The following is a 14,880-nucleotide window of genomic DNA, read 5'->3' on the forward strand; positions in this document are numbered from 1 at the left end:
TCCCTGATTTTTAAAGATGTAGTCACTCGCTACTATTAGCTGAAGTCTATTATCATTTGTCAAGAAAAGAGTTTTTTAGATGGCTTTCCCCTTGTTTTTACTGTGTAGTAAATATTCCCTTTTTAAAATATGCATCAGAGACAAATTTCATATCAAAATATTCATCAAAGATGAACATTATTTTTTGTACAGTGTGTCCCAGAAAAAAGAAAACCGGCATTCAGTGTAATGTTTTGCCATCATAATCATATTTGCTTCATGAAATTTACATCAATGAAAAGATACACTTCCCTTTTTCATTATAAGCCCATCTCAATGTTCATGATGCACGCATGACTGAGTTAACAATTGAAAGTGGTGCTTGCAAAATTCCATTTGCACGAGCAAATTATGATTTTGGGTGAGTTTTTTCTCGCTTTTATGGCTATGTATTCAGAAAACAAAGTTCATAACTTTAATATTCATTTTTTCATCTTTCATATGAGACCTTGTGCATGAAATATGATTGACACATTGTCGAGAAAAAGTTGCATGAAAACATGATTGATTTCTTCCTATTTGAGGGATCATTGAAAAACGAGCATTTCCAACAAAGTGGCAGACAATGAGTCATGCGTGCATTATGAACCTTGAGATGGGTCTCAAATGAAAGAAGAGAAGTATATTGTTCCATTCATGTACATTTTATGAAGCAAATTTATGATCATGACAGGAAAAATTTACACTGAATCACGGTTTCCTTTTTTCTGTGACGCACTGTATTTCAAAGATGAAATTATCATTATGGGTGTTTCTCCAATATGTTTCACTGTTTTTGTGTATGATGGGCAGGGATAAAGTCAAATTCATTTTATAAACATTGATAATCTGCTTGATTACAAAGGATGTGGGTTAAACCGGGATATCTTTTGCGGCAATCGACATGATTTGAGAAAGATTTCAGAAATACTCAAACAGTGTCACATAACACAAAAGAAACCTGAGCATACATGTATGTTGGCTTCACAAGACGCCGTGATTTCCCTATTCACCCTTTCAAAACGGAGCTAAATATGTGGTAATTTAAATGTCATCCTGGCTAGATATTAATAATAAGGTGGGGTAGAAATTACGTTGTAGGTTTGCCTAGTATGCACCAGACCCTGGGGTGCCCGAGGGCATGGTGAGAAAGAAGATATGCTTCTTGGAGAATGGCAGACACTAAACGGAGCTGGGGAAAGAATTGAGGAGGGTGGGGGGGGGGGCATGCAAAAGTCACACCAAATTTGTTTCTAAATTTGCAGCTTGTTCTGTTTGACTGCTACCCTGGATACTCATTACGTCAGAGGTAAATTACTTGCTGAATTGACTGGCTATAAGGCCATTGTGTGTTTGTTAATATTCATCTTGCTTGATGATAGCCTCCAAGATGTGTTTGATAATGACCTGATTGACCCCCCCTCCTACATTTCTGTATGCTGATGGATGATCAACAACAATGGATTATATATATGAATATATCAGAAAAAAACTGAACATATGATTTTTTTTTAAGAAGTGACAGTTCTTGTACTTTACCCCCTTATCTTCTGATTATTGTTTCTTGGTTTTTGAAAAGCTTGTATTATAAAACTATTAAATGTTTATTTATATGAAGTTAGGTGAATTATATTACAAACAAACTGTTACATTTCAAAGTTGAAGTTTTTCTTGTTTTAAATTAATTGATTTATTCATTCATTTATTATTTTATTATATTATTATTATTATTATTTTTTTTTTTTTGGGGGGGGCCGGGGGGTTTGGGGGGTTAAGTATTGGGCAAATAATTACAGTTAGTGACAGTGTTGGGATATACCATAATTTCCTCCCAATATTGGTATATCTTTTAGAAGCATCTCCATAATCAGTTATCTGAACATATTGTGAACAAACCTGATACAAGCTTTAGAATATCAATTCCAGAATACTAGTAATAAATAATAATATGCAACATTTATATAGTGCTTAATACAATGTTTGAAAGTGCTGCATTTCTTCCTTCCCTTTGCTGTTTTTGTACAGAGAAAATCGTAGCATAAAATACTGATAATAGCGATGAAAAAACAATTCTAATTATACAGTGCGTCCCACAAAAAAACAAAACCGACATTTATCGATGATTTATCATAACTTAATCACAAATACAATAGGCTTGTGACCTACCATTTTAATGCTTAGAATCTCCTCTTTCATCTGAATTATACATAGATCATTTCTCATTCACGCACGAGTGAGCAAAAACATTTTGAAGAGGGGATACCAAAAAGTCACTTGGGGGCTGTATCTGGGTTTCATAAAGGAAACCATGTTTTTAAAAAGTTCAATATCTGCTCTATAATTTGATACCTCAATTACAAAAAATGGTCAAGAAATAACAAAGTTCTGGATATTTGAAATAAGGCTTGAATTTCAATAATTTCATAAAATGAAGAGGTTTTACAGGCTAGCGTCCAGACTCACACGACACTCCCTTTTCTTGATGATCATCAATGCATTAAGTCTTTTGTTGACCATATGATAGCTTCTGTGGGAAACCGGTGAAGACATGTTTATTTAATGAATAATGCTTGTATTATGGAAATACAAGCATTGTTTCGGGGGAACAGAACTTTTTTACTTCTTGACCATTTTCTGTGATTTAAGGTATCAAATAAAAGAGCAGATATTGAACTTTTTAGGCGTGTAATTTCCTTTTTAAATTCAGATACCCCCGCCAAATTAGTTTTTGGTATCCTTTCTTCAAATTGTTTTTGCTCACTCATGCATGAATGAGGAATAATCTAAGTAATTTCAGATGAAAGAGGAGATTTTATGCTTTACATTGGTAGGTCATTTGTCTATTGTATTTATGATTCAGTTATGATAAATCATCGCTAAATCTTGGTTTCGTTTTTTGTGGGATGCACTGTATAGTATACCTTTCAAAGAGTCACAACGCACATCAGCTAAGAATGAGAACTGATAAAGGAAAACTGGAAGTGTTATAACGATATCGAAATTAGTTAAATAGATTTTTAAAAATAGATATATTTTCTATTCTGATTGAATTGCACAGCTGTTGTAGTAATAGCCAAAGATGAGAATCATGGCTTAAAAAGAATTTTAGTCCTTTTACTTATTAAACTAAAAAAGATCACATCAAATGTGTTTGGAAACGAAAAAAAAATGGTGAAAAAGCCCCAAATGGAAAAAGAATTCTGAGACAGAACAAGTGACCCATTATGCTTATTCCACTGTGTAAATTGACATTTGCATGCTGTCCCAAGTACGTCACTATGTAGTTTGAGACTCAGATTTTTTTTGTTAGCTTTTTCCCTTCTTTTGACATTTTCATCCTCTGTTATCATCTCTCTTCATGTCCATTCTCTCCTATGTTTTTGTGAATTTAGCTTGGAGGAGGGAAGGGGGAAAGTGATGTAAAGTCAGCAAGATAAGATCTAGGTTTTTTTGGCGATTTTCAGCTTCTTACAGCGATGCTGTATCCACTGCATGCTTTCATTTAAAACGATGTGTGTCTATACATGTACATGTACTTCTTGAAGAAGATATCCCAAACTGTTCTGTGATATGTACAGTAATGTTATTTTTTTGTTTGTAAGAAGGGATTTGGTTAAAAGAAATTATTTTTTATTGGAAATTTTTGAAAATGCAGGAGTCAATATGTCTCAATAATCAAGAATACTCTGAGATCATGTACATGTATACATTTCCACATTGATGAATTACAACACTCAATAGGAACCAGTTGAAATCAAATGATATATGAGTTTTATTTGAATAGTCAAATTAAGAGAAGAGTCACATTTGACTAGACAAATGAGTTACATTTGAATCATCAATGGTAGAAAGGGTCTCATTTAAACATTTAAAGTATGGAAGAACTCACATTTTAATTGTCAAGTTATGAAGAGGCTTATTCCAAATAGTTCTAAAAATGTTTGTAGTACTTTTAATTATTCAAATTCAGAAGAAGTTTACAATAATATGTGTGCACCCTAAATTGTTCATGATGTAAAGGATACAAACAAAATATTGGATAAATTTACACATCAAAATTTATTTTGATCCAGTTCCCGATCATGATAAAGCATGAGCTGAATTTGTTAATATTTAATCTTTGCCTGTAGCTTTCTAATATCCAATAACTAGTTATGTAGAGTACATGTAAGTGCTCAAAGGGCCGTTTTTAAATAAGAATAAATCACTGAAAGAGGGCACAAGATGCCAAATTTTAATTCTAAGAGATGAAAGAGTATCCATTACTTTTGTAATATTGCATTGTTACAGATGATCTCGAGTTCACTTCACATACTTTGCCTTTACAAATGCTTTTAATGGGCTTTTAAATGAACATCACATTGTTTGTTGTTCTAATGTCAGGATAACTTTTTGTTTTTAGCAAGGATTGATGTGTAAAGAGATCAAGTGGAAGAATGCCTTTTTTTATCTCTTCACTTTAAGAAACATTAGCCTGTGGCTGTTTCTTCAACTAGAAAATTTCTGGCTTGGTTGATACAAGGTTTTTGTATGGGTATGCATATGTATGGCGTTTTCTCTGGCAAGCGGCTTCAACAGCCCTGGGGATGCTGAGGCGTATGCTTCGCTGAAACACAACTTGTGCTTTTCGTTAAGGATGCACACCGACTATTTGCATTTGTGTTCTCTTTAGGTCCGTTTGTTTCTTCTGTCACATTTTAATGTTGGCTTTTTATGCTGATCTGCGGTGGTCGGAAATTCAATTTGAGTTTTGTAGGTGCCGATGGTTCTATGCTTCGTTTCGTTGCCAAGGCAATTGCCCCACTACCTGTTCAAGAATGAATATAGGGAAGTTAGAATATGTCAATGACTGATTTAAAATCTTGCCTACACAAGTCGAATTAGAATGATAACCTTATTGATATTGTACAGTATAGTCATTGTCCCTCTATTTATTTTTGGTTTGCAAAAGTACCTTTTATTCAAAATCAGTCTTCCATATTTAGCATTTCATATGCAAAAATACATATAAGTCTAGTCTTTCATTTTGAAGAGACAAAAAATGTTAGGTTTCTAATAAAAAAGGTACAAATTTAGCCCCATTCTCTCTTGATGATTTGGCTTTCTTGCTTCCTATTGTTTTCCTTGTGACTTAAAGTCTCCGTTTCATATCATCCTATTCCTTTTTCTCAGTTGATTAGGTTTTCTTCTTCTTTCTCACAACTCATCTTTCCGATTTCCCATTCCCAACCTTCATGGCTTCACAATGTCTAGGTAATCTTCTTGTCCTTTATAAGAGTCTTGTAACCTTTTCTCTGTTTAGCTTGTCCCAATCTGTTGCTTGACCAAGCTGTAATTCAATTCCGTTGAGCTCTACGTTGCTTGGCATCAAGACATTCGTGACAATCTTGGTCCCAACGAGAATCAATCTCCACCGCCCATGTCTATTCTTGGCCGGCAACTTCATAAATTTTGCCCCGCTACAAAATTAATCTGATTCTTTTGAGATTGTTCCTGTACCTGACTTCTGTAGTTGGAAATGCAAAGAGAGATCACTATGAACAAAGAGACATTTACACTGTGAACCTTAAACCCATTGGCCCATATTCTGAAGTCGAGTTTGATTTGAAATCAGGCTTTAAGTTGTGGTTTAACTATGGAAAGCCAGTTATTACCTTAATCTACAACAGTAGAGGTTCAATGTATCAGCTCATTTGACTCCCAAAACATTAACTGACTGGGAAGGATAAATATGACAGTTGTCTTCACCATTAAAGAATTAGTAAAGAGCACAGTAAACATGAGAAGCATTCACTGTATACAAAATTTTGAAACGTTTGGCTTCCCATAATTTTAGCACAGAGTTAGACCATGGTCTAAGTTAAACCTGACTTCAGAATACGGGTCATGCATTCAGTCCATATTGTAAGCAATTTGTTATTCAAAATATCAAACTACACTGTAGTTGAATAACATTTCCAATAATATTGCTTACTGTAAGGCGAAAAGCAAGATATTGAATATGTTGTTTAGGTCAAAAGGAAATAAGTAATGAGAAAAAAAGCAAGCCTTCGCATGAATGCACAAAAAAGAATTTTTTAATTCTCTCTTTTTTTTTTCTATAAGGGTAAATCAATAGTTTATTCATAAGGCCTCCCTAATTTTCCAAGAAATATTTGAGTTAATATTTCATTATCCAACTCTGTAAACATTTGTAACTATTTCTGTGAAATCAAAGGATTCATTTGTTGGTATTTCTGTGAAGTTTATCAGGACTTTCTCAAATGTGAATCAATGTCATCTTATGCATGGACAGGGCTCTTGTGTGATTTAAAGGGGCATTTATTAACATTTTAGAGCAGATTATTGCAAGCCCCTGATTAGTTTATCCCTTGATGAGTAGAAGCCCAAGTTCCAATTGTATATGGGGGCAGGAATGACTTGCTTGACAATATGGTTTTGACATTGAATAATTCTTTTGATATGTAGGTATTATTAATAAGGTAGACATAGTTAATGTGAAGAAGTTCAATATGCCCCCCCCCCTCATGGACAAGCTTTATGCCATTGCCTATTGTATCGGTCAAATTCAGTCACAATTTTCCTGGTTTTGAGTCACAGTGGGACATCTCCTATGGAAATGTCTATTCTTGTCTTAGTCTTGTGTTTCAACTTAAATGTCATTAGCTCTAAAGAGAAAAAAAGTTTCATGCCCACGCAGGCTATTTATAGCATTTTGTGCGGTGAGATCTGAACAAATAGCAGTCTTTTATTCTCTCCCTTTTTGTCAATGTTTTTGTTGAACCGTCTGTAAATTCCATTTTACCTCCTCTTCAATATAGATGATGAACACAATCTTATCTTTTTCAAGGCACATGTATCCTATATCATCTGAGATCCATTCGAAGCAATGACTCTTTCAGTGCACTTTCTTGTATTTGCGAAAGTATTTCCCCATTTTTTTTTAGTTTATGAACTATTTCCTTTTTTTACAAAGTTATTGGAGTTTTGCCATTATATTCAATACCACATGTACAATACTTTATTTTTCTTTCACTACTGTATGTATGTATCTTGATGCCTCCAAGTTTTTTTTTTGGGGGGTCCTAATATTGGCTTTTCCATCTCCCTTCCCTCTCTCTGACTCTGTCCCTCTCTCTTCATTCTTCTATCTCTCCTATCTCTTCTTTATTATGTGCCATTGATGATTTATCAGGATATATTGTCCTGTCAAATCAAATAAAGTGATTTCTAGCAATCATTTACTACTACGTTGCTTTTAACATTTTCATATCTGCATTAGATATTAACTGAGCAATTTCTGTTTCAGCACAGCCATACATGTAGTTTACAATCGCTACATGGATCGACTACATAATAATAAACCTCGTTTTTTCACCGATATTTAAATCATTCAAATATTTGTTTTTGTTGCCCTGCTATTCTGTTTTTTCATTATTGTTAATCAATTCCTTTTTACTATTTCAAGACAAATTGTGCATTATCAGCAGCATTAAAAACAGTACTAGAATTAGTAGTAATTTTATTATTATTATTATTAGTAGTATTAGTAGTAGTAGTAGTAGTAGAAGTAGTAGTAGTAGTACTACTACTACTACTACTACTACTACTACTACTACTACTACTACTACTACTACTACTATTATTACTATTACTACTTCTACTTGTAGTAGTTGTAAAAATAATAATAGTAATAGTAAAAATAGTAGTAGAAGCAGTGATAGTACTACAAATACTGCAAGTACTCCTGCTACTACTGCTGCTACTACCTCTCTACTACTCGTACTACAAATGATACTTTTTATTTCTACAATGGTCTTTGTACGAATTCCTTGGGAATCATGTGAAGCTATTCATAACATATATATCTATTTGAACTCTTATTACTTACAGGGTGGAAACAAAAGATGCCTTCTCATCCTGGTGCAGTAAACAACAGCGATGACGACGATGAGGATGATGACCTCGACGATCTCGGTCGTGGCAGCAGTATCACCTCCCCACTCAGTCCCAAGACCCCACCCATTCAAATCCAAGTCAATGACATCAGCCTGGATACCGGTGGAGGGGGTGGGGAGGGTAACATGGGTGGGGCTGTCATCATACCTACCATACCAAGTCATCATGTGGTGATACCCCTAGCTCCTATAGCTACCACTCCAGAGGATAGCTCCCCAGAGGACATGGATGGAGATGGGACAGGTAGCATCCTATGTGATACAATAGATAAAGAAAAGACAAGGAGGTATAGCTGGGGACCTGAACCAGATGACTCCCTCAGGGCGGAAGGAGATGATGGAGGATCTCTCTCTGCGGCTTCTAGGAGGTAATAAAGGATGTCATTATTTAGTAATGGATACCTCACATGGTACTTCAAGGTGGTCATTGGTGATGGTTTACACCAATCTTTATGTGCAAATGTAGGAACGTTGCAGTGAAAATGTGTTAAACATTTGCTCTTTTGTGTTATTTTTTAAAATGCAGCAATAATTGATGAGATTTGTGAGAACGCAGTTGAACAAAAAAACTGTCATTCATTTGAAAAGTAAGCACATTCATGTGCCATCTGTTCCTCTGATGTTATGAGGCTTAATACTTCATTCCCAAGACATCCTCTCCCCCAGCTTTCCAATCTTTAGCCCTGATTTAAAAAGGCCATGTCCAGAAGCAATCAAGACTTATTCCAGTTGGAAAAAAGGTGGGTTAACATTACTTAATAAGGCAATAAAACCATGTGTGGGAGTGTAGCATACTGTCTTGCCAGGCAGTCACTGAACATGGTAAGAAGTAAGGTCAATTTTTAGGTGCTATTTTTTCCACATTTGGATGATTGCTTAATTTTGTTGGCCATTTATTTCGTTTCAATGGCTACTTTTTGTCTAACAACTTACTGAAAAAAAATATTTTTCATTATCCTGCTGTATGTAGGAAATTAATTTTCTAAACTTTCTTGAATATTTAGTTGTGGCAGATTTGGGGGAGTTTGGAAAAGATGGTCGCCTCAAAACATTTAATTTTGGGAAATTTAGGGGCGATTTGAGCTGTCATGAGGATGTATTTTCTGCTCTGACTGAAAACATACCCTGGGTAGGTCTTCATACAGGAGATTCAAAACGCTGAAGATATGATATAACATGAGAACCAAGCTGCAGCTGCACTCATGAATCCGTAATGACTAAGGCTAACATTTTATCATTATTTATAGAGGTATAAAAATACCTGCATCAATTTTGACAAATATTGATTAAGATATTAAAATTAGATTGAAATATGTTACATATTGCATGGTTCTTTACAACTCACATCACCTAGTAATTTGTAATATCTTCTTTCAAACCAGCAATATGGCTGTTTATCTATGATGAAAATGTTACATTATAAAAACATTTATATTTTCATGTTGCTGGATTTCCAGTGCTACCTGCGAGTCTGGTTTATGAAAACAGGCAAACCTCCAAGAGGTTACTTATTGGAACTCGCATGAATGGAACTGCTGTATTCACAAGACAGGCTGATTTCCGACCTGAAATTTCCCATCATGCATTTCACTGGGAAATGGGGAATCATGGGATAGCATGCATCATGCAGACATTAGGGAAGGGATGGGTTAATTGGAGGAAATCGGTCCAATTGCTTGATTTGATCCATAAACAAGCACGTGATCAAAATCAATAGATTGGAAATGTCAAGAGATTGTGTATTGAAGAGTCCGATGTATGGAAGAAATGGACATTTCTTAACCTCCTTCAAATCTACTCTTCTTAGTGTCATCTTGACTAAAATGGTCTTACCTATTTATTCTTTAATGCTGCTGTCTGTCTGTGCCAATTTCTTTGTTTCTTATTCCCTGTTTTTCCTGACAGTCTTACACAGTAAAAATGTTGTTTAAAATGTTTATATAACACTTAAATACTGTGTAAACTTCATATTATTTGTTTAAACAGTTCAAATAAGCAATTCGAATTTCAAATAACCATTCTTAATGTATGGGAAAATTGATATTGAATATGAAACAATTACTGTAAAGCTTATATAGTAAACAGTTTTGTATGAAAAAAATTAAAAAGCATTTTTACTGTGTGAGCCTTGTTCAGATTAGATTAAACATTTTAAGAATTTCAGCAACACTCTTGCGTACATTGCCAATGGGATATGTGGCATCCAAATAGATACAGAGGCAAGCATCTTTTTTGTTGCAAAATGACAACATAGTGCACACCAATAAAAAAAATCTTATAATTTTTTTTGCACACATTCAACAAGCTTCCACGAATTAATCAGTTCAGAGCTCACAACATCATTCAATATGATTCATGAAGTGATAATAAAAACATTAGGAAACGGTATGTCTTGATACCATAATTTTGATTGAATCATTAGTCTGAGCACCGTGGAATAACTGGATTTGAATAGCAGAATTCTTGTGACATGTCTCACCTTTTTTGAAATTCTTGTTTCTTGTCCATATTCCTCTTCTTTTCTCCATGCTCCCTTCTATCTTTTCCTTCCTTTTCTCTCTCAACCTTCTTTCTCCTTGCACCAATTTTTCTCATTTTCTCTCTAATCATTCTTCCCTTTTTCCCTTTGTATTCAATTTCATCTCTTGTTCCCTTTTCCCTTCCCTTTTCTCCCCCTCCCTTTCTCTCTCCCCTTTCTCTCCCACTCTATTTCCTCCCTTCCTCTTATTTTATCACGTTTTCATCCATTTTTTTAAACATTTTGTTTGAAAAAAGTTAGAAACACTGGATATTAGTATCTATTTACAAGCCAATTGTATATGGAAAGTTTCATGATTAAAAGCAACAAGCAATTTTTTTGTTGATTTAATTATCTTACAGTAAAAGCATGCTGAACTTGGATGCCACTGGTAAAGAGAGCTTTGCTGGCAAGAATGATCACAGGAGAGCTAACCAAGGTAATGATTTTCATCTGATGTTGATGTCGTGATGATGATGGTGGAAGAAATACTGATGATTATAGTGAAAAATAACAGTGATGATGTTGATGATGAAAATCATGGTGGTGGTAATGGTGGTGGTAGTGTTGTTAGTTTTGATGATGATGATGATGGTGATGATGATGATGGTGATGATGGTGATGATGATGATGGTGATGATGGTGGTGATGATGATGATGATGATGGTGATGATGGTGATGATGATGATGATGATGATGATGATGATAATAATGATGATGGTGAGGATGGTAATGAGGATGATGATGATGATAATGATAAAAATGATGATGATGATAATGATGATGATGGTTTTAACAGTGGTTGTGGTGGTGGTGAAGATGGTGATGATGATGATGGTTATGATGATAATGATGATGATAATGATGATGATGATGATAATGATGATGGTGGTTGTGGTGGTGGTGAAGATGGTGATGATTATGATGGTGATTTGAGTGATAAAAGTGATTTGATTAAGGATAATACTAACAATTCAATTTACTTCAATCTAGGTTTATTGTTAAAACAAAAGGAATATCTCAATTAGAAAACGAAACATGGAATGAGTTTCAAGAGTAATGAAATGCAGTATAGAAACTCAAGAAAATAAATCAATTTTGATATTTGAAATATTTGTGGAAGAATAATTATGATTCATGCTAATCATGTGCTTTTATTCTATGCTCAGAGTCAACTGAGATATGTATGCCTGAAGTTGATCTCCTTCTAAAGTTAACTTATATACTGCCCTCTCTTGTCAATATATTTATAACTCTCTCAACTCTTCTCATTCTTTATAATTGATTATTTTCATGAGGAAAAAAATCCAAGGCATTTCCATTGAATATCTCCAGTGTTTGGATTGAAAATGAAAATATTGCAGGATAACATCTCATGAAATATAACCTATGAAAATGATTATATGAAATAAAATGGATTTTTTAAAATTTTATTTTCTGTAATGTAGGTTCAAGAAGAGATTCTGTCACAACATTGCAGGTAAGGGAATGTGGACATGTAACGTAAACATTTTTGTGTAAAGCACTTTCTGAGACATTCTATCAGTTCAGTTGTTAAACTGCCTGGTAATTTTTTTATCTTACCCTTTCGCACTTCAAATGAAATCATTTATAAAGTCTTACATAGAACTATACAGCTTCATCAAATCTCATCCCTTGATTAGACATCTTGTTTAGTTGACAAGTTATCATATCAGGTATCATATCGTCGTTCGCAATTAAAAGTACAATTTGACACTTGATCGCAAAAAAAAATGATACCAGTTTAAATTTGCCCTTTCTACAACTTATGTAGGCCTATTAATGCGGTTTTCTATTTGGAATAAACGCATGCTCGATGTTGCCCTTACTTAAGCTAGAATTGGGATTCAGGGGCAATTGGATGATGCAAAAAATAATTTTGCTTCATAATTTTCGTTAACCCCCTCATTATTTTGCCATTTCTTTATTCTCAAATTTCTATAAGAATACAGTGATTTTGAAGAAAATCGTCAGAAAGGACTCTCAGTACTTTATCAGAAGATGTAAAACACAAAAATTGAAATATTTTAATAATATTTAGTGTCAATAACTGGGATATATTTGATTTGCTAGTTCATTACGATTAACTTGCACGCCAAATAAAAGTACACAATTTTTCCTGCGTGCACGCAGCATCTCCCTTGCGTTCAGGCTCATAAGAGGAAATGGACGCCAATTTGCGTGATGATCTTGGGATAGTACGTGCGTAGGGAGATGCTGTGTGCGCGCAGGAAAAATTGTGTACTTTTATTCAGCGTGCAAGTTAATCGTATGAACTAGCAAATCGAATGAATATATCCAGTTATCTTGTAAATAAGAAAATAACGGTAAGTATTTTCATAATAGATCACATTGCTGAATGACAATATTAAGAAAGGCAAAATATTTTGGTTTCCATTAAAGAGTATTTTCGTTATTACATTTGCAAGCATGTGTCCCTGGTAATGTCATTTTTTACCTGAGAATAGTGATTGATGTCCTTTTAACCAACAAATTTATGAGAGTGATTGAAAATACATCAACTAATGATATCTATCCTCACATGAAAATTATTACAAATCTCAGAAGATTCGAGTCCGACGCACACCTCGATGATCCAATGTGATCTGATTTTGTCAGAGAAATTATTAGACCATTTGATATGAGCATTCCAACCTGTAGAATCTATCAAAGATCTAGATAGTGGTATGAACACTAAAATCATATTCCAGTCTATTCTGAGCCTCCCAGTAGGAATAGGAATAGAATAATTCAATTCCAAATAATAAATGATATCATCATTGTCTGAGACCGATTGGATTTTACTACGACCACAAGACTTGCAGCAAAGCAGAATTCCTGTTTTGGTATTTCTATCATTATTGCCAAACTTTGAATACAATAATTCCCCGTCTGTGAAGTTTCATATTTAATAAAAATTGTGATTTCTTTAAAAAAAATCAGTTCCAAGTCGGATCATATAGTGTATGGTGAGCTTCATAGTACACGACATGGGAAGAAATGACTTTATTACAAGTACATTGACTGATTTCAGAAAGGGACTGAACATTTATAGAGAACTAACTCTCGGTGGATTGCTAGATTTAGATATTTGGATCATATTTCATAGGATTGCCTGCATAACTTAAAGGGCATCTGAGAATTTAATCTCCTGTTTCCTTTGAAAGATATCTCTCTCTCTCTCTCTCTGTATACAAGACTCCTTCATGGACATTGTATACTGCTTCATTCTCCATAACTTCACACCCACTCCATCACAGAAAATGCCAGGTATTTTCTTGCTGGCTATTTCTACCCACTTCTGCTGACTTTGAATTCTACCCGAAACAGAAAATACCAGATATTTTTCGGTGTGTAAGCAATATGCTTGTAATGATCTTGACAGGGAATACCTGCAAGATATTAGGTACTTTCAACATTATGAGAAATTAAACAAGAATTTTTCCAACGTCAACAAGATTTTTGCAAATTATGAAAAAAAAATTCTGTATGATAAGCTGCTTGATTAATTTCCCATCACACAACTTTACAAGATTTAGCAATAAGTTATGACACTTAGCATGATTATTCTTAAGTGGAACCTAATCTGAGCATGTTCCAAAAATGCCTACTTCCTCCCATTTCTGAATAAGTTCTTGTTATATCCAGATATTTTTGTGATAGTGTGGGATGTGAAAACACCAAATGTAATGATGTGAGCAGAATATGAGTTTGTTTCAAATGTAATAGTAGTCATGGCTTTTCATAGAAACCTTACCTTGATGACATTGTAAATGTCATTGCTAGATTTCTTGTATTTTCACAGTCATGAAGATAATTAAGTTTAAAGTTGAAAGTGTTGGTAACAGGCTTATAAGTAATTCCATTTGCATTTCTATGGAATGAAATTGTGAATACAAGCTGAGAGCATGTCTGGTTTATTTTATTACCACTCTCTTCAGAGAATGAACTTCTGCAGTTTTGCTTCATAGGAAAACTTTGATGTCATAAACATTGACATTAACAAGTACATATTTGAGAGTGGTGAAGAAATCTGTCATGGTTTCATTACAAACCCCCCCCCCTAACAATACACATGTAGTGTTATCAAATATAAAGGTTTGACCTTCTATTCCAAATTTGGCACATTTTTGTACATTTTTTCTGCACTTATTGATATTAAATTTATTATTTCAAAAAAGAAAATTCTGTTATTGGTTGATTCATCAGTCAAAAAAGGGGAGGAAGTTTAATTTTTAATATAAAAAATAAAAGAATACATATAGCCTTTAGTCACTTACATGTACATGTATGGGCCTACTCATGTCATATTTCTGTATGACATGGATCTTTTATTCTTTTCTTGCAATATCACTTTATATCTTT

At 34.0% G+C, this 14,880-nt stretch overlaps 1 protein-coding gene across 1 annotated transcript; it reads left to right on the forward strand.

Annotated features, from left to right (window-relative positions):
• Positions 1–7,914: 7,914 nt before the first annotated feature.
• On the forward strand, positions 7,915–12,520 carry LOC129259995 (uncharacterized). The gene is made up of 3 exons (XM_054898097.2): positions 7,915–8,344; positions 10,857–10,933; positions 11,943–12,520. Exons 1-3 carry the CDS (start codon positions 7,926–7,928, stop codon positions 11,999–12,001), a joined length of 555 nt encoding a protein of 184 aa, XP_054754072.1. The 5' UTR covers positions 7,915–7,925; the 3' UTR covers positions 12,002–12,520.
• Positions 12,521–14,880: the final 2,360 nt, after the last annotated feature.

This window comes from Lytechinus pictus, unplaced genomic scaffold (assembly GCF_037042905.1).
Source record: "Lytechinus pictus isolate F3 Inbred unplaced genomic scaffold, Lp3.0 scaffold_19, whole genome shotgun sequence".
NCBI classification, from domain to species: Eukaryota; Metazoa; Echinodermata; class Echinoidea; order Temnopleuroida; family Toxopneustidae; genus Lytechinus; species Lytechinus pictus.

What these genes read in the sequence shown, in the direction of transcription:
- LOC129259995 (XM_054898097.2), top strand. Translation starts at nt 7,926, where the DNA reads ATGCCTTCTCATCCTGGTGCAGTAAACAACAGCGATGACGACGATGAG. An exon ending in CTCTCTGCGGCTTCTAGGAG is followed by an intron (nt 8,345 to 10,856) that starts GTAATAAAGGAT and finishes ATTATCTTACAG; the next exon opens with TAAAAGCATGCTGAACTTGG. An exon ending in TCACAGGAGAGCTAACCAAG is followed by an intron (nt 10,934 to 11,942) that starts GTAATGATTTTC and finishes TCTGTAATGTAG; the next exon opens with GTTCAAGAAGAGATTCTGTC.